This window comes from Lytechinus variegatus, chromosome 7, assembly GCF_018143015.1.
Source record: "Lytechinus variegatus isolate NC3 chromosome 7, Lvar_3.0, whole genome shotgun sequence".
Classification (NCBI taxonomy): domain Eukaryota; kingdom Metazoa; phylum Echinodermata; class Echinoidea; order Temnopleuroida; family Toxopneustidae; genus Lytechinus; species Lytechinus variegatus.
In genome coordinates, this window is record NC_054746.1 from 36,368,135 (window position 1) to 36,390,016 (window position 21,882).

A 21,882-nucleotide genomic window follows, 5' to 3' on the forward strand; every position below is an offset into this window, starting at 1 on the left:
AAAATTTTATAGACTTTTCAAATCTGTCCCGTTTTTTTTATACGCACTGTATAATTTATATAGGGCAAGTTTCTTTCTAGCGAAGGGTTAATTTGTACCAATGACTCGACGTATTTTTGCACTGTGAACCAGAGTGGGCAATGACGTGGAATCAAGGGATTAAATCATCATGATCTCATCTTCTCCGAGCTCCACGGTGGAACCGGTTGAACGATTGCGCAATCATTTACATCCCGGTTTACGGTGTTTGTTTCGCGGCAAAGGTAGAGAAAGAGCGCGAGACGGAAGGTAAAGGTTATAAATGATGCATGTTTCAGCGGAGAAGATAACTTGCACGTACGTGTAAAAACGCAGCAGAGAAGTCAGTTCTCCTGGTCCTTTTCCACTTAATAAATTGACTGACAACGACAATGGCGTTTACACTTTTTGGATATACTGTTTCTTGGCCTATGCTCGGTGCACTAGGAGCAATCTATGTCACGTAAGTCGCCTGAGTCATGTAAATAAATTTACATCAAGATATGGCTATGCACATCTGGGATTCTCGGTTATTAATGTTGGAGAACTTGTACCGTGAATGGGTGGACGGAGTCTACTGATACTCCTCGGCCACAGGGTCACTCGTTAAGGTTATGATAACCTTGTTCTCAGTAGGACCATTGGCGGCGGAAGCCAAAAATTTTAGGAGGGGACAAACAAAATTTTTTTGACAAGCAAAAAAAAAAAGGTTCTCAACCCAAAAATTTTAGGGGGGATGTAGGAAAATAAATTGACAAGCAAAAAAAAAAAAAAAAAAAACCCTCCTCAAATTTAGGGGGGGACACGTCCCCCCTGTCCCCCCCCCTGCTTCCGCAGCCTATGAGTAGGACCCGGGGCATAATGAAGCTATGAAGGTTGGCAATTTTTGGCCTATTATTGCTATTCGGATATTAATTTGCTTGATATTTTGACATTATTATTTTAAGAATTTGAAAATGTAGCCAAGACTTTTGTTTGAAGTCAAGTCATTATATGTTGTTATTTTATTATTATTATTATTATTTGTTTGGCGTCACCTGTGCCTGGGAGGCGAAAAGCGAACTGAATCACTATGACCCGCAGGTCTCTCCTCCCGATATAACTGATTGGGAGGAATGCAGGTGGACCACTACACCGGGGTTACCCCCTACTCTTATACGAATAGTGCAGTGGGTTCTTAACGTGCAAAGGTGGTGACTTTCCTCTACACGGGGCCTCCATTTAACGTCCTATCCGAGGGACGGAGTGTTTTCCATTGTAACATAGCCTGCATCTATGAAACATGGGAGAGACGTTTATTTACATTTCTTAGGAGTTAGAATTGTATAGTTATAAAACAAAAGAAAGTGGCACTGTTTAGAAATTAGAGTAGCCTTGAGGACTCCATGTCTTTTGACATATACTTCGTCATCAATATGCCTTTCAATTTCATGGAGCCTGAACCGCCTGCCATATATAGTAATAGACACCAGGTCCAAATCCATATTTCAAAAGCACTCATTCAATGAACAAGGTTATAATATAACCTTGTTCTCAGTTTAATATATCTCCTTGTGTGGCAAAATAAGGATGGAAATGTTAGGCTTATTTTCTCTTTTCGTTTGGGGCAAATGGCTGATTTTTTACACTGACAGTTTCCATTACACCTATTATTCATACAACTTGGCTCTTATTTAAATTTGACAATTTAAATAATTTTTTTTAAATTAAAAATAGAGATCAAAAAATTAAAAATTTCTTACCATATTACTTTCCACCACTTCCATGCGCGACCATGGGGTCTCGAAAAGCACGTACCCTAAACACGTATTTTCTATATTCTGAAAATGCACCCATAAACAAGTAATGGCGTGTAAAACCCTACCCTCAACAAGTATTGGAAACAAAATGATACTTTTGGCAAGTATTCCCTGAAATGAACCCCTAAACAAGTATAGCAATATGTCACGGGCGCGTCGATCGTCGGTTTTACCTTTACACATTAATTTTCGTTTAGTATACGGCCCCACCTTCCACACCTCGCAAAAATCAGACTCTAAACATGTAGTGAACACTTTTTTTCATTCATGTACTTAAGCTTGGATTACAAACCTTCGTGTAATTACTACATGTAATAAAAACAAAATCAAATTCATGGTTACCACATGATAGCATTAAATCAATATTCCATCAATGCTGATTATCATCCTTTTTAAAGCTGTGTATGTATAAAGCAGTCTGACCCAAAAAGTACTACGAGCTGGGGAGTTGGAGTGTTTCATCAAACAAGCTTCATTCTGATTGGCTGAAAAGCAGATCAGCATCTTGACTGTTACAACATAGTCTGAAGGCACAAACCGTGATGGCCTGATGGAAAATTTGCTCGACAAGCTTCCACGCTTTAGGACCCCTTTCTCATCTTGGTTTTTCATAAAACTAAATAGCGGAAAACAGTTTTAATTCATAGTGGAAACAAGTTTAAAGGGAACCAAAACCCAAGAAAAGAAGCAATTATTGGAAAGAGTGAAATGACAGGAACAAATTATATCAAATTTTAATATCGGTTATGAAATTTTGCATCAGGTCGCATGGTAACAGACAAGACATGCTGTCCTTCATCCACAATACATCATGACTTGGTTCATTCCTACTTACCTAGGAACTCATTGAATGCAGTGACTTCCCTTGGGAGGCCAACGTTATTGAAGCTTCCAGCATGAATAAAGACATCGCCGGGCGGGACCACCTTGCTTAGATACGTTGTCTTTGAGAAGGTATCTGATGTGCATACAAACCTTGTGTGACCTTTGACCCATGAATATGCATGAGAGGGGGAAGGGGTGGAGGAGAAGTCTTTTGAGTATTTGAGCCATCATTTACCACATAAACCTGTACCTTCAACAATGTCACAAGAGACTTCAGCCTGTACACAAGCACAAGGTGACCACAAACTGCAAAAGCCACACCGATGATGAAGAGGAGGGATGATGAATGCATGCTAAAACAGTGAGCACAAAACTTGCAACATCTGCACAGCTTTCACAGAAGAAGCAATGATTTAAATCAAGATCTGCAAACATACAGTATTTTCCATGAAATCAACTCATTTTAAGAATGTTCAAAGAGATCTATACATGTGCATGTATGTAGGAAATCTCTTCCATCTATATGAAGATGCAATAAAGGATATCCTTTATAAAACATTTTGATTTTGTTTTATCCCCACAAATTTGACCCTAAACACGTAGCTTTCCTAACGAAATAGATACCCTTTTTTCATTATTTTTGTGTTTTTGACACCCTTATCACGTTACGTATGTAACGTGCCCGATCGTGAAATAGACATCCTTTTTACATGTTTTTGGGGTTGCGCATGGTATCCACTCGTCAATGTATAAGTGGTCCCCCAGGTAAAAATCCCGTAAAAGTTTTTCATTTTGTTTATTTTTACACCTTCATACGCCTAATGCATATGAAGGTTTCTAAAATTGGTTAATGACAAGGCGAAAAATTGAAGGTTTCTTACCAGACAGATCTTGTGTAGATCCTTCGATCCGTTTGTCAACATAGCAATTTATACAATAGGGCTGATCCTTGTACCGCTTCGTTATAACGTACCTTCAGATGTTACAAAATACTGTTTTGAAGAACAATTTATGGATAAAAATTTTATTATTTAACAGATACTAAAATTTTATACGTGATAATAAATAATTATTATAATAATGATTATTATTCATAATCACGTCTTAATTTCAGTAAATTGTTCTTCAAAATGGCATTTTGTAACATTGCTAATTGAAGGTACGCATAATGAAGCGGATCAAGGGTCAGACCTATTGTATTTGCTTTGTTCACAAATGGATCGAGGGATCTATACAAGAACGGTCTGTTAAGAAGCCTTCAATTTTTCACCTTTTCATTAACCAATTTTGGAAACCTTCATACGCATTAGGCATATGAAGGTGTAGAAATAAATAGAATCAAAATCATTTCCGTGATTTTTATCTTAAAAGATGGATTTCCTTGTTTACAAGTGTCTCTTATACATACCGGTATATGGTAGGCGGTTCAGGGCTCCATGATAAAGAAGTATATGTCAAAATATTTCATAAATATCATCATGGAGTCCTCAAGGCTATAGAGTTAATTTGTAAAAAGAAATATCCCACCGCTGCCACCGTTATCACATCTTTTCAAGAAATAAGAGTGATGACTTTGAATTGAGTTGACATTAGTTCCAATCTAAGCTTGCTGATATGCAATGAAGTTAATGAATTATGGGAACAGCGCATCCAATTTATATCACACATTTTTTTCTTTTTTTAATCTTCCTATCCTTGCATTGACAATATAATCAACATTTTGGCTGTTTGAATAACATGAGCATGATTCAGATCTAGGGAATACTATAATCTTAGGTTTCAAGATGAATAAATCCTGAATAGAGGCAGACAAAAGAGGAATGTTGCTGTATGTGACAGTTGTCTTTTTTATGTTGAAGACCTCATCTGCTTTCCATCAGTTTTTAAGTTTGTAAAGGTTTTTTTTTTTTTTCAAAATCCTTGAGTTATAATTTGTTGTGCATTTGTTAAAGGCCTACAAATACCTCTGCCCACCTCAGGCATTCAAAGGTAAATTCCACCTCAGAGAAATATTAAATTGAATCAATAGAGAAAAATCAGACAAGCGTAATGCTGAAAATTTCGTAAAAATCGGATGTAAAAAAAGAAATTTCTGACGTGTTGGGATTACACTTATCTTTCACAAAATATGCATGATTCACTGACATGCGAATGAGACAGTCGATGATGTACTCAGGTTGGATGTACTTCACTCACTATTTCTTTTTCTATTTATTGTTTGAATTAATAGAATTTTTTTGCATATTCCACAAGAAGGACCAACTTGACTGAACCATATAGTATTAATGCTAATCCCACATGTTCATGGAGGAATTAATCATTGTTTCACTTGACAATGACGAGAAAATGAGAATATTTCATATTTTATGTAATGAAATATAAACTTTTTTTAAAGCATTTGAAAGATAAGAAATCAGAGCATCTATTGACATCAAAATATATAGACATGATTTGAAACAAAATTTTGATAGACTTTTCTAAACTGTCCCATTTTTTATAAGCACTGTATACATGCATATGAATGAGGATGATCTGATTTGGTCTTGGGGGCACAAGGTAAGAGGTCATAGACTCTGGTGGATCTAGGGGCAGCCAGCCTGTGCCCCTCCCCCCCTTTGAGAGGAACAAGTAAAATTTGTAATGTAAATATGACATAAAAACAGAAGTGTGCCCCCCCCCTTTTTTGAGAGTGAAAACCTTTTTTTCTCCTTTTTTTGCTAGTCAAATTTTTCCTCGAGAAAATGTGTCCCCCCCCCTTTGAAAAATCCTAGATCCGCCCCTGGTCATAGAGGTCATTATTTAATTTTTTTGTGTGTTTTTTCTAATACTGTAATTGCAGTTTTAATGTGGAAAATGCTAAGCCATAAATCTTGCTTGCTTGCAATCAACAATCCATCTAGTTGACATGAATTTTGAACTTGTAAACGATAGTTGTATCATTTTTCAGTGCTTTTCTCATTTTATCAAAAGGCATCATATTTGGCAGTTGACATATTTCAAGCGGAAAGGAATCAAGGGGCCTACACCACTTCCATTTCTTGGAAATTCTCTTGATTTATTTGAAGTAAGTACATGTGAGAATAACAGAATCTACAGAATTCATACTGACAGAATGTTGATATTTCTTTTATAATCTGTTTAATTTGATATCTGAAGATCATTAAGTTACACCTAAATGAAAATTAGATTAAAAGTTTTAAAACTGAAGTTTATAAAATCTATTTAAATTTGTATAAAATGGCAGCCAACTGTTATGCAAGATACCATCTTCAATTTTCACCAGAACGTTGTTCAGATTGGTATTATACTAATAGTTGATAGATTAACATAAAGAATTTAACAACTGGTCAACATCATATATTTTGATATGAAGAGTCTGTTGCACTATTTAATTCAAATTTTTAATGCAAAAAGTAACATGTATTTATCCTATTAATTTGAAACATAACCATAGCCATCAATGTTGATGTGTACCATTGTCTGTAATACAATATACCGAGGCATTGCCCCAAAAGTATTGTGTTTTGATGTGTAGGGTGATTATACATCAAAATACAGGAATATTGCAAAATGATTTCTTACAAAGTACAAATAATTTCATGCTCGATTTCGATGCATAGATAGATCTACAAAATATGTAACTTTTCTGATGTAGCCTTATTTTAATGAATTTACAGTCTATTCTCTTTGCAAGACTATATGGTTGATTATTCAAGAAATGATGCAGGTAATTTGTATATGTGTGAGGAATTAAAACAAGTCAGGATTAACTGTGCAATTTCTCTGATTCTGTCACAGGGCTTACATTGGAAACTTATAGAAAATATTGAGAAGTATGGAAAGGTCTATGGGTAAGTAGTTTTATTACCTGTTAGAATTCAAAAATTGCTAGAAGAAAGATATTTTATAACCAGAAACAGGGATATATTTGCATTACACAGCAGTATTCAATTCTGATGTAAAAATATAATTACATGATTACTTTGGATGAGTTTAAATTGTTATGTTGCTCACAGCTTTCTTACCATTGGAAGATGGTATACGGTAGCAAATGAAAGAACACAACCAAAATGCCATCAAATCCATCACAAGTGTTGTATTTCTTGTAGTTACATGTATAGTGTATTCTGTGATAATGTTGCAAGTATTTGAGATGGATCAAAGGTCTATTTGTTTATAATGAATTTAATTATAAAATTTGTCTATAATTAGGTACTACATATACCCTTTTATTTTATACAAAAGTCCCCATTATCTGTATCTTCAAATTGAAACCATAGGGAAAGATATGATTTTCGACTGTCTAATTTTTGGATATATGTAAAGCTTTTTGGTAAAACTCATATTTATTTGAAAAATGTTTAGCTCTGTTCTCTGATATAAAGGCGTACTAATGTTTGATTTGTTGTTTTTTCAATTTACAGCATGTACATGTTTGGATCGCCTGCATTGTTTATCAGTGACCTTGACATGATAAAGGATATCACAGTAAAGAACTTCAGCAAGTTTATGAACCACAAGGTGAAAAGAGATTTATTCTTTTAAAAGAAATCATAAGAAATGTAATGGTATCAAGACAGACATTTACTTTGTGAGAATGCATACAATTCTTTTAAAATCTTATTCCAAATGAAGAATTCACATCAAATAGAACACAAAATTTGTATGAGATACATAAGGAAGGTTACAATCAGATAATTTGGATACAAATTCTCCAGCACAAAAGTGCAAAGAGACTACTTGATTTTGATTGCAAAACATAATAAATTTTGTATAACATAATCTTAGACTTAAGGAACACAATTCAATCAATAAAATAACCTAATATGATATTTGTATTTTAAAGTAAAACGGAGGGTCTTGCCAAAAAAGCAAAGCTTGTACAAAAGGCAAGCCCCTAAATAAACTTGGTTTCATTACACACAAAAAACACTGGGTCGTAATGATATATAGAACTTTTGTTTACAAATAAATACAAACAACTTTGGTGCACTTTACGAAAAGAAAATAACATGTGGATCATGCAAAAAATATTTTGTTTTATAGCATTAGGGAGGGAGGGGGAAGGTTAGGGGAAGAAGAGGGGAGGGACAAAGAAGTGCAGTGTACATGACATAGAAATAAAGCGGGCAGCAGGAGCAGGTACTTTGGCTAATTGCAATTTTAAAAAGAAAAAAGTAATAACAAATTATACATGTAATATTAGCGCATATGATACATATATACTTTTCTTGAGCTAAAAGTAACATCTCTCCACCCCCTCTCCATACACAAACTCTTTGTAAACACACAGGTTAATGAAGTGGGAAGGGAGATGTTTCGTTATGTAAGGCTTTTTTTTTCAGTATCCTCATAACATGACTCAATACAGATATAGGCCTATGATTACTTGCCAGGTTTTTATCACCTGATTCCAATAAGGCATCAAAAGTCCAGTTGAAATAAAAACATTAGAAATATTCATGGGCTTACTGATAAATGTTTCTTCATCTACATGTATATTGATAATATGTGCTACAAACACTTGATTTGTGCTCCATCTGCACTAATTCCTCTTCTTTCCTATTTTTCTTTTCATAACTTTATATAACTATTCCATAATTTGGAAAGTCAAGAACTGTATTTCTATTTTTAATGGTTAGTATTATCAAAACAACATATTTGAATTTTCATTGCATTGACATTGCAATGTGATAAATAATTATTTATGTATAGCAATGAATTTAATCTTAAAAAATAAATGATTATTTTCTAATTCAAACAGCAATTTGTGTTAAAATCTCGACCATTTGACAAGGCAGTATCAGCACTAAGGGACCAGCATTGGAAAGATGTTAGGAATGTCATGACACCAACCTTCAGTGCTGTCAAAATGAAACAGGTATCTTATGTCATTACCATGGAAACTATCTGTCATCATAAATCTCTTTTTTTTTGGCTGCTGTAGAAATTTGAATTGGTTTCATAATGTTCATTGTGCATCCTCTCATATTGGTGATCATGTTTTATATCATAGGGATGACAATTGTATTTTTGCAATACACAAATTGCATCAATGTATAGATAAATATTGTGTAGTAAAATGAGTGAGAAATACATTTCCTTTCATTAAAACAATGTATCTAATAAGTTATAAACCTCAGACTTGATAATGAAATAGGTAAGGTTTTAAATTATGTGATTTAATCAGTCTTATGCAGTCAAAATAGGTCGTAAATTAGATTAGGACGTAGGTTCCTTGAAGAGGAAATGGCATGTTTCCTGGTGAAGAGGGTAAATCATTTATCATTATATGCTATTGGCATGCATTGGAACTTCCTTTATTTTGCACACTAATTTGAATATTTTATTTAATTAATATCAGCTGTCAGGTTTGCTCAATGAATCTATTGATACTTTGGTGAAAAACTTTGGAGAAATTCAGAAGAAGGATGGCAAGGTGAAAGTCTTCAGGTAAATTTTATCTTTGATAAGAACTACTTGAAATAGCTTTAGGTGTTGTTGCAGAAAGAATATGATTTATTTTCACATCTTCAAATAACCTTTAGTTTGTACATCGCTGATGATGATGATGATAATGATGACTGACAACAATAAAAGTTACCCCTGTGGTATTTTATGTCAGTAAAAAAATATCATGTCAATAATAACGCTTCGTCAAAACAATGAGGAGTTGAATAAGTATTTTTAATAAAAATTTAATAAAAATTTTGGGGAGCTCCTCTGAGGTGGAATTGAATGACCTATCCTAATCTTTTCTCAATGTTGAGATTGTTTTTTTTTAATGTAAATGCTTTGATTTGATTGGTGACCAGTAGTTTGCTCAGCTGCATGTATTAATCAAAAAGCTTCAAAATGAGTCATGATTCTGTTGTAGCACCAAGCAATCTTTTTACAACTATTGACATTCTTATTAATGTCATGTTGATCGATGTTTCACTTTCTAATTTTTTTCTTGAATTCCTTTTCTCTCTGCCCCTTTTTTTTAGTTTATGTGAAGCATTCACTATGGATGGAATTGCTAAATGTGCTTTTGGACTACAGGTAGATTCACAGAACAACCCAAGTGATCCGTTCGTCACCAATGCAAGGGAGTTGATGAAGAAAAAAATATCATTGAAAGTAATGGTCGCTGGTGAGTTGATTCAACAAGAATTTGACAAGTCAATGTAAAAAAAAGGCTTCTTTGGTTTTGATTTATCCATATGGGTCTGCTTTTCACCTTTAGAGTGGACTACCCAAAAGATGGAATGCACAGTGACTGCAAATGTTTGCATTACATAGCAATGATTCTGATATTTGAAAATTTGTACCAAAACATTTCATACTTGACTAGAAGAAATTTGATTTCAAATATGAATTATGGCATGATTGCCTGACTTTGGCCAAAAATCACATAATGTATATAAACACCAAACAAATTAAAATAATATTAATTTCCTGATTCCTACATATCTAGAGATAACCAGTATGGGGACATCTCCATGATGAGACCAGCTATCAGAAAGGTGTCAAGAACACCCCTCTCCCTTGCTTACCCTGTAGGTCTCAAAGAATTGTTGCTTAGGTTCCAAAAGGTGATGAAGAAATGTGACTTCACTCCTAACAACAGATGAACATATGAAACTATTGCAACTTTGTTCTTAGGTCAAAGTGTCAAATTAAAAATATGAACAAAGTCTTGTTTTGAATAATGATAAACTGCTTAGAAATATGGCAGATTCCTACAAACTTCTGATTCATTTTTTTATTTTCATCAAATCTACAAAAATTGAAACATTTCATATTTTACATACTGAAATACAAATGAAAAAGTGAGTGTATGACATCAACCACTCGCTCACTTGTATGTCCCCTGTTTCTTGAATTAAGGGAAACTATAGAAATGTCATCTTTCAAATAATGATTCTGATTTTGGTAAAATTTTAAGTTTTCTGCTGGTTTGGTATTTATTTCTCTTTTGGTTCAATGAAGTTTTCCATGTTTTGTTTGTGGGGGGGGGGTAAAGTTGACCTTTGATTTGCTTAAAGATCCAGACCGGACCCAAAAATGAAATTGACAAATTATATACCAATCGAAAGCTTATAAGCTACTAAATACAGAAAGGTATGCTGTATGCATTTTCACCGCTTCCCAGCTTAGTATTTTGCTTAAGAATATTCCAATTATCGGGCTTTGAACCTCGCTTAGAAAATAGGCTATATTGTGCTTTTCACCTGCCTCGAGACGTGACGTCACGTTGTGTAAGAAGCGTCGTGATTCCATAGGTTTGTACACAGAAAAACTGGGTGATTTTTTTGCTTTCCAGATAACGCATTTCATTTTCTTCACTTCTATCACAGAGGGATGTCACATATATTTTTTCCCACAAGCTTGAATTTATAAAATCTACAGTTTTTAACTATTTTTTGGCCATATTTTATTTCCTGCTTATTTGGCGCAGATTTCAATTCTATCTGCATTTAGATTATGTATAACAACTTTTCCTGACATAGCAATTTAGGCCCAATAAGAGCCAAACAAAGAAATCACAAAAAGGTAGTGAATAGTTGTAGGTTTACAACAATTTGAACAGTGAATAATTTTGAGTGCAATTTTCATCTAAAAACTAAAAAAAAATTGGATTTATAACATGGAAATGGAAGAAAATACCGAATGCTTTTGTACACAAACCTATGGAATCACAACCCTCCAGACACAACATGACGTCATTATTTCCAGGCGACGTGGGGGTGCTCAATCGAAGCGTACTTTGGAGGAGCAGTTTCTTTAATTTTTATTTAATATTTTTAACTATTGGAAGGAGATATATCATGTAATATTTTTGGTATATTTGTATTGTATAAATCATTACCTTTATTTTAATATATGATTGTTTTTACACCGGTCAGGGTCTTTAAGTACAGAAATATTTATAATTTCCAACAGTTGAATTGAGTGTTCTAAATATTGATAAAGATGTAATTATGCACATTAAACTTTGTTTCTTTGATCAGGAACTTTCCCGAACATTGGCAAAATAATGGAATATTTCAGAGTTAGTATGCTGTCAGCTGAAATTCAGAAGTTTTTCATCACTGTAATTGATCAAACTATTGCAGCTCGCAGGGAAAATCCAAGCTCAAAGGTACACTATGGAAAGATCTCCCAGTAACTTTGGTAGAATCTGAAATAGGTGTTATTTGTTAGAGTTTAATGTATAGTGAGAAATGAGACTTAGACAAATCTACAACAAGATATCAAAATTTCCTGGAAATCTGGGCTATAGTGAAGTACCAGATGATTTTGCATTTTTATTTCTAAAGTGAGAAGTTGAGACCATATTTAATATTTTGTTTCAGATTACTGTCCTCTTTGCTACCAAATCTGAATTGAGCATTACATCAGTTGTGTGTGTTAACTCTGCTGGATTTGGATTAATTATTTAGCATGATATTTTCATAAGATTTCTGAACGTATTTCTAAATCGAACGTGATAATCTAACTTGTTGAATTGTCCATTCATGCTAGAAACATGTATACACAATGTGGTGTAGTCAGATTCTTAATCAGGGGAGAAGGGTCTGGGGGTCTCTGGATCAATAATATCAAAAGTGTAATTACTGAGCATTACCCTGATGGGTACAAAACTAGAAGCATTGAAACTATTGTTAATTGTTAACCTATTTCAAGTCAGATATAGTACGGTATCACTCAGTATAAACTTCAACAGGAGTCGAGTTTAAATTCCATAGCCATAGGACGCGGACGAATGAGGCAGTGATGTCCGGACACTTTTGAAGCTAATGTTGAAAAATGAAAACCCATACCGTCCCGTATACTCCAATAATTTGCAAGCGGGACCCGCTGACCCGTCGCGTTTTAACCCGCAAGTCAATTTATCTTTGAAAAATGAAATATATTATTTCTGCAATCCCCACACTATACAGGCTCAAATCGGAAAATATATGCCAACTACTAACCTAGCCTAGAGTGAATTTACTTACAATTTGCAAATTCGCCTTTTATTCCAGAGAGAAAATGTTTTTGGGGGTGACTTTACCACAATGACAAAGAAGAGTAGAAGAAGAAAGTTAAATGGGTCTTGGTATTATGACCTAATTCTGAGACTTTGGTAGTCTGCATTATGACAAGTATGGAGGTAAAGTGTGCTTGACAGGGCTTGCAAGTGATGGAGTGAAGGATGTGAATGTTGAGAAAATAGCAATGTCTGACATTCATAGTACGTTATGCTGAAACAATTTGAAGAACTTGTATGTGTTCAGACTTCAGAATCAACAATTGTTCATTTCTGGTTTTACCAAATTCAAAAAAGAGAGTCAAAAGGGGCCTAAGCTTTCGATCCTAGCAGAATCTTCGTCGGAGGCCAAATTCAAAAAAGTTAGGAAATGATTTGAGCCGTTCCCATATCCGTAAAAAAATAACTTACAATGAGTCTGAATCTGAACCTATTCCCAAGTTTTATAAGCATACCATCTTTACAAATATACACAACAAAAAAGTAAGGCCCCCCTAAATAAAATTGCTGTAACTTTTGAACGGAATTATTTTGAAATATGATATTTTGTAGGTGGTTTTCTACACTCATTAGGCAACTCCTGGGTAAAAATTAGATTGATCGATTGAGTCATGCATGAGTAATTAAAGATTGAATTAAAAATGACCATTTTTGAAAGTCACAAGAGTTGTTTTTCAGATTGTGCAAATACAATGTTGAGCAAAAGTTGTTTTTAGGTGCATTTTATGGTGTTATGCTGTTTTACTATCCATCATTTAGCCACTCCACACACAATTTTGATATTGTATGTTCATGGTTGAGTGAGCACAATGTATTGCAGGGGCGGGGGGGGGCTTCAGTTTTTTTTCCAAATGCATGTACAAAAATGTAAAAATTACCATACGATTATGATTTTTTTTGCATGGTCAGCCCCCCCCCCTTCCCACTTTTGGCTCAGTCCCCCCTCCCCCCCTTTGAAAACCGTTCCGGGGCCCCTGTATTGTGACGTATCATCATAGGGGTTTATGATAGCATCCTCTACAACTTTTTAGATCATGTTAAAATTTGAAAATATTGGTGGCTCCCCCGATTATAGGCCCCTCCCCCATATTAAAATTCTGGATCCACCACTGATTTATCAATAAATTAAACTGATCATGAGAAATTGTGAGGAAAAGAATAAATTTATGCAATATAAAGAGTATTCATTCCTAAGGTTTTGAATGTGCTTGCTCAACCATGAAAAAGTTTAAAGTTCGGAAAGTGTGCGGTGATAGAAATGATGGATGATAAAAACAACAGCAATTAAAGTCACATTTTAAACCGAATTTTCCCCCAATATTCAGTTTATTACCCTTTATAATGAGTCTGTGACATTGAAAATACCAATTTTCCCAATTTGATTCGTGCTCACTCATCCATAAATAAACAAATCGATTTCATTTTTGCACAGAATTCTGCCCATAGGTTGATATACATTACTGCCAAATGACATTGCTTAAGACAGCCTTGAAAAAAAGTTCCACCATATTGAATAAGGGGTTACTTATTCTTAAACATATGCACCCATAATGTACACAAGTCTATGAGAGAGGAAGTCAAAATTTTAACAAATATGAAATGAGGGTTTGTTTCATGGGCGGTTTTTGTTACTTCTACCAACAGTTATTTCATGAAACTTCGCATATGGCTTCAGAGTAACACTATCTAAAAGGCATGCACACCAAAATAACCATTTGATATGGCACAGAGTGGGGCCTAGGCCTTGAACTTTTTTCTCATTTGCATAATTTTCGAATATTGTGTGCTCACTGATGCATCAAACATCGGGATTTTCATAAAAATCAAATCAAATGAACTATGCATTTGTGACAGATATCCATAGTTACAAATTTTATTTTTTCCAATAACGTAAAAAAGAGCTAATCACATTCCACATGTTCATTCAAGCGTGAATGTTTATTCAAACGCCTTTGAATCATTGAAGCATGTTAATTGGTCATGAACATAACGAAAAAGTTGAGAAAAAATCATTTTCAGTTACCAAAATGAAACAATACTTGCATATGATATTTGAAAATCGTATTTTTTGTTTTCAATAAATGTTCATTGAACCATGAAACGATTATTATATAATTGTTGAAGATACTCTTCGCAAAATATCTGTCATCATATTCTGTCATTATTATTGATAGAAATGTGTCAAAAACCAATTATAGCAAATTTGAATTTGTGTTCATTCAACCATGAAATTTAGCCAAAAAAGTTGTATCGTCTTTTAGAAAGTACCTTTTACAAGACTTCTGACTATTTTTCATGATGAGAATGTGGAATTAGTTCCAATAAAATGGAATCAAAGTCATGATATTTGGCTTGTGACTTTTGAACAGTGACATTTTTGCCTTCTGACTGTGCCCACTGAAGCATGACGTAAAATATGTCCATAACATTTCCTCAGAGGGTAGCTTATAAAATTACCTACACGGTCATGTAAAAATATATTAAAAACTTGCATTGGTTCAGAAATTATTGATGTTTGTTAAGGGGGGACTTACTTTTTTTGTTGTGTATATTTGCATCCTTCACAAAGCATTTATTTACTCTTGAAAACTGCTTTAAAATGTATTTTACCATCACCACCACTTTCTTATGTCCTGTTCTCTCAGATGAAGGACTTTCTTCAGATTCTAGTGAATGCAGAGGAGGGATACAAATCAGAAAGTGAGATAAAAGAAGAGAAGAAATCAGAAGATGATATCCATGCTTCAGTTGATGAACAGGAAAATGAAAGCTACTTCAAGAAGAGCAAGAAGACAACTCTAACGAGGGATGAGATATATGGTCAGGTATGTATGGCATAATGATCATATGCTTTTTTCAATTCAGTTCATTAGATATATCTCTAAGCAGTCTTGTTTCATTGTCAGCCTTGTTTAAGGACACCTTTGTTTTTCTTTTAAAACATTTATGATACCTTAATTTGTGAGTCTCTTACAGGATGAATGGGCTACTGGAACTTCTAGCAAAGATTTTTTTTCCTTTTTAATTCATCACAAGAAATGTCAATATATTTGGAGATTTTAAAGTCAATATTTGTTTATGGTTAATTTCAATCCTGCCTATAAAACGTTATATTTTGTTCAGGCTAATTTTCAAACACAAAAAAAAACATTTTTCTTCTTCATGATGTCTTAGATACTTTAAGCAGTTTTATAATTCAAAACGATGGCTTTGTTTGCCAGTCTATATCATACTGCCTTCACCAGTGAAGTAAAATATTGACCTTCATTTTGAAGTTTCAAGTCTTGTCTAGGTGATTTTTTTTTAACGAGGAAATTCACACCATTTGAATTTTTACCCAGAAGATGTAATGATTGCTATTTTTCTAAATATAAATCACCTGGTTTTATGTTAATGTCAAGTTTAATGTACTTAGAAGAGTGATTCCATTAAATGTTAGTCATTTGTAGTTGGATTTTTTTTCCCTCTCTCTCTCTCTTCAATGATATGCCTTTTTTTTGTTTATGTTTGTCATGAATGAGACAACCTGCCAGATAAACTTTTTTTTTTTGCTTTTTGTACATAGAAATTTAGAAAATGTTCTGATTTGGATCATAGCTTGTCATGTTCATTTAATTTAAAGACAATGTATTTACTTGCCTTCTTCCTCTACTAGGCAATGATTTTCTTTTTGGCTGGTTATGAAACCATCAATGTCACTCTGGGATTCTTGGCATATGCCATGGCTGCAAATCCTGATGTTCAAGAAAAACTCATTGAAGAAATTGACAGTCTGACCCCAACCAGAGATGATGTTAGCTATACATCCATTGCAAAGATGCCTTACCTGGACAATGTTGTCTGTGAGACTCTTCGACTCTACCCTGCTGCTGTTGTGTGAGTATTAAATGAATATAGTATATAAGTGTATCTTGTCGATGTGGATAGTTGCCTTTTATAAATGTCATTGGATGTGTAGATACAAAAGGAAAAGCATTGTAAGTTTGCAAAATACTTTAGACCCTTCTTAAATGATTTCAAACAAAATGAGTCCCAAAATGCACCTATGTGAAACACCTTGAATAAAAAATTGCAAGTTTCTCGATCAAGTCAGTTTTCAAAGTTATGCAATGATTATTAGGGAATTGCAAGTTAATGACAATTTTTCATGTGATGGTTCATTAATTTTGTACTATTTGTGTTTGTTTTTTACAGACTTGAACGAGAGTGCAACGAAACACATGTGTGCAACGGTATCACTATTCCTAAGGGGGTTCAAGTCATTTTCCCTTCCTTTGCCATCCACCGTGACCCTGCAATCTGGCCTGAACCAGACAAGTTTGACCCTGATAGGTAACTTTTCAACTTTTGTGTACTCATAAAGAAAAATCTCCTTATCACGCATGTCCCCTTATATATTATACACTATGACTTTGATCTCATGCAGAGTCACAGAAAATCTCACATAGCTGGTCTTTAAACTTGGTTGCTCTGACTCTGAGATCCAACTCTAATTTCATGATCAATTTTCTGAGAAATTCAATAAATATTGATGCATTCCTTTAACAGTTTTGGAAGAAACTGATCATATTTTATAAAACTGTAGATTCTGATAATTATGGTACAGGGTGCTACATAAGCACTTGCCCAGGGCAAGTAAAAGTTAAAGTCAGGCGAGTGTTTTGAAGTAAAGACCCAAACTACTTGCCTGAATTGGGCAAGCGAAATTCTCATAGTAGATTTACCAAAATTAGGGTCGATATGATATATCTACCCTAAATTTGGTCATGGTGGGCAAGATAAAAATTACTCTGTAGAAAGAAATGCAAGAACAAGGTACATCAGTTCATGTCAAAAGAGAGAAAAAAGGTCAATGGTTTCTAAACCCGTGATATTTTTTTTTTGAAGAGGTTAAACTTTTTTTCAAGGATTTTATGGGGCAAGTGAATTTTTTTTTTTGGCAATTTACTTGCCCGACAGGGCAAGTGCATCTAATAAGTTATGCAGCACCCTGTGGTATTCTGTAATTACAGCAATTGGTTTTTGACACTCTCCCTCTGATGATAAAGAAATTTCAAGTGTCATTAATATCTTTTAATATTTAATTTATAAACAAACAAGACCCACATTTTCCTCTTCATCAATAGATTTACTAAGGAGAATCGTGAAGGGCGCCACCCATTGGCCTGGTTACCATTTGGTTTTGGTCCTAGGAATTGCATCGGGATGAGGTTTGCCTTGATGGAAATGAAGATGGCCATCATTCGTCTTCTTCAGAAGTACCGCTTTGAAACTTGCCCAGAGACTCCGGTAAGTTTAATTTTCCTTTCATGGTTTAGTTCTAGTGTATATGAGATTGAATTTTGTGAGGAATCATCTGGAAATAGGAAGATGTTTATTAAAATGCACTTAAGAATTGATGTAAGATCTTGGAACCATCATGGCTGAATTGACTTCCATTAACTTGATTCTATGATGCTATGATATTCCTCAAAGAAATTTTATTGCTCACAATGATAATCTATTCATTCCACAACTTTACAATGCATTGTTACAAAGACCTTTGCACCAAATACTAATGCAATAATTTATGTATTATGTGGAGTATGTTCTCTCTGTATTGCTTTCTGCGTTTGATTTATGTCTCTCACTTTTTAGCTTGGCCATCTATGGACGTGTGTGATTTTTAATAAAGAAATAAGTGAATTAAACTCTGGAAAAAGTTACCATAGTAACTGGTTAGACAAGTGGTTATTTACCATTATATTTGATGAAAGTCACCATGCCTTCTGATTTTACTGTATATTTTAAGAAAAGATCATGCTGTCAATACTTGACTGACTGGCTGTAATACTGGTTTGTATTTATGTTTCCTCTTTCTTCTCATCATCCTCTCTTGGTCAGGTTCCTCCTAAATTTGCCAAGATGAGCCTCAAACCTGATGATGACATGTATCTACGAATCGTGGAGAGAAGCTAGACAAAAATAGAAGGCGGCGGCCAAATGGTGATTTAAATTTGCAAATTTTAATTTCCTGCATTTTCAATTCGAACAGTATTTTTTGAAAATCAAGGGAAGCTGGATTAAGGAACAAAACCACAAAAGGTAAAATGGTCGCATTGCTTTGGGGATTGTACTGATCTGGTCAAAATATATATGATGTTTATAATCCAACATAGAATTTAGTTAGCAATTTACTGGACTCAGATTAGTAACAGTTTTTAATCCGGTTTGCCATCAAATTTAATGAAATAAGTTTTTGCAATTTTTGAAATAAGAATTGATTGCCATTTTTGTTGTCATTGATACCAATGTGACTTCTTGTACAGTGAATCATGATGATTTCAGTTATCAAATTAGACATTTGCCATATGAATTTTATGCTTTGTTATTTACCACTACTTGTATATTTTTACTTGCTTGGCTACTTTGAATGAGGAGACCAAATCTACATTTAATACTAGTAGATTTAATTGCATGTTTATTTAGTTACCGATGTATTCAAAATACTTTTCTTGATTTTAATGATATTTTTTATATCAGACCAGTTTTGTTGTGTGCTTATTGATATTTTGTAGTTATTACTTTCATTAGAATGCAAGTAGTGTTTGCTCATAGAAGTATTATTTTGCAGCTTAAAGTTTTAATCCGCATATCTTGTTATCACAATTCCAAAAGAAATTCTAGCTTTTCAGGACAAATAATTCTATCATTTGATGTTTTTGTTTTACATTCCTCTACATGACAATCCATCTTTTAAAAAAGTCATTGTGGATTGCAGCAGCACATTAATTCTCAAGTAATACAATATTCAGTCGTTGTTTTTTACAACACACCTGAACTTAACAGTTTTTAGGTGACGAAAACGATGGAGAATAATACAATTTCATCGTAGAAAGATGGAAATGGATACTGTAGTTGCCATATTGTGTGCTAATAATGCAGTGCATTTGCGTGCTCATAATACTACATACAATTTGCAAGATGTTATTGTTATCACTTATGTTTCTTTTTTCATTCCTTTGATGGTGTTACTGTGAAGTTAAAGTAAAGAAAAAAAACTAATTACCGAGGAAAAGGTCCAAATTTGAATATATTATAAAATCAGATATTGCACAATACACAGTGAAATGTTACTTTAATGCCTTGGTAGTTGTAACAGGGTGCTATAAATACAAAACTGATTAACTGATTGTATAGCTGATTTATAAGATTGATTGTATTTACCATTTTGTTCAATCACTTGTACAAATTAATTGCATTGTGTTTAATATGGTAAATTGAGATGTTTATTTACATGAAGTTTTGAATGAAACAAATTTTTTATTTGGATTTATAAAGAAGAAATTTATCATTCACAAAGCTGTGTGTTGAGGGTCCCAAGAAGAAAACAGAAGGGGTTAAAATTATTCAGTATGCTCTTACCTCCCACTAGAAACATTGTCAACTTGGCTTCATCTACATCCATGTAGATCTGTGGTTTGCTGAATGGTTTTTGTATGAGTGAAAATATGCCATTAAATAAAACACAAAGGCCCGAATTCACAAAGGTGGTTTTAAAAACCCACGGTTGAATCCGTGGTTTATGCAGATTTCCTGTATAAATTACGCTTAATTGAGCGTGTATCGGGCGCATGTATAGACAATGTCCAACGCTGATGCGCGCTTCACAAGTCCACTGTTTGAAGAGTGGACTCATTATTAAAAACAGTGGACTCATGAATAAAATAGCATGGATAACCAGGGCAACAGGTGTCAATGTCAATTTGGCGCACTGACAAAAGCATCAGCATTGGACATTGTTCATACACGCGCCTGACACACGCTCGATTAAGCGTAATTTATACAGGATATCTGCGTAAACCATGGACTCAACCGTGGGTTTTAAAACCATCTTTGTGAATTCGAGCCAAAGGTTTCTATGTGAAGAAGAATTTTTAATCTAAGCATGTTTTTCACCCCCACGTACATGTAAGAATGGGATTCGTTACCTGAACCAATTAAGTTAAATTTCAATTTACTCAAAGCTCTAATCATATACAGTCAGAAGAAATGTTATCCATGCAAATTTACAAGTAATTTTAATGTTACAATCAATGTTCAGTTTTCTTCATGTCTTGATTCCAAATCTCATGTATGCTTTATATCTAAATTGTATATCTTTATAATGGTTGTGATTGTGTGACCTTTTTAAATAACAACTGTAAAGGAGAAAAGTATTTCATTAATAAAATGAAGAAAAATCATATTATTGTTGTTTGATTATTTAATAATCTATTTAATAAATGGGTAAAACTGGGAAATAAGAGGAAAATCATTGGCAAACATTACTCTTAATACAGGAGAGAAATAATTGGTTCCTTCTGAATTTTGATACAAAATTGTGTTGTGTGAAGTTATTAAACTCCCATGGTGTGCTTGAGTAGACATATTCTATTATATAAGTTGGTTTGGTTCTTGATTGAATAAATTAAATGGGCTAAATTATGGTTGATCAAGCAAATTAGTGTCATTCCCATACATTTCTGTGACCACCGATGCATAACTTGTAAAATGCTTGATAATCCTGGTTTGGTCTGTCTGATTTTGGATTGAGGACTGAGTATACATAATTTAATACATGATTCGTAGCATTCTGATTTGCATAACTAATTTGGAACATGTTTCAACCAATAAAATGGAAGTTAGCATTTTCTTCATTAGATTTAAATGCATTGTTCACTTTATTTGAGAATTCAATTTCCACTTCATATGAAAAAAAATAGGAAAAACAAAAAAAATTAAAGAAATGTGTAATAAATGAAAGGATATTGTTTTATTTATCAAATTTTTGAATGATCAAGTCATGATCTTGGAAAGTTTGAAATTTATGCATCAGAAATCAACCCCCCAAAAGGTATGAAAATGACATTAATTTGCTCAATAGATCAGATTAGTTCATGTGCATTTTAAGGAGTCAACTTAATTTAAGACATGGTAAATATATTATTGTTTTACACCTGAAAGTGGAATAAATGTAATGAACAGGGTTCCTCATGTTGACGAAATCAAAGTATGTTGTCGGGTCTTGAATTTGATCAATAATACAATGTGGCTTGTGTTTCTCATTTTTTATTACATAAAGATCCAAACTTGAATTTTTATCAACATTACATACTCATATGATGGGGGTTCAATCTCGGGGATGGATTTGTGAGAGAACAAGTGATATTTGATTCCCAAATTCTCAATTGTTGTGGCTAA

At 33.7% G+C, this 21,882-nt stretch overlaps 1 protein-coding gene across 1 annotated transcript; it reads left to right on the plus strand.

Moving 5' to 3' along the window:
* Nucleotides 1-222: 222 nt before the first annotated feature.
* On the plus strand, nt 223-20,885 carry LOC121419157 (cytochrome P450 3A6-like). The gene is made up of 13 exons (XM_041613491.1): nt 223-481; nt 5,613-5,706; nt 6,441-6,493; nt 7,067-7,163; nt 8,407-8,523; nt 9,007-9,095; nt 9,632-9,777; nt 11,639-11,769; nt 15,306-15,485; nt 16,316-16,536; nt 16,855-16,992; nt 17,787-17,949; nt 18,544-20,885. The coding sequence occupies exons 1-13, from the start codon at nt 411-413 to the stop codon at nt 18,616-18,618; spliced, it is 1,575 nt and encodes a 524-aa protein (XP_041469425.1). The 5' UTR covers nt 223-410; the 3' UTR covers nt 18,619-20,885.
* The last annotated feature ends 997 nt before the right edge of the window (nt 20,886-21,882 follow it).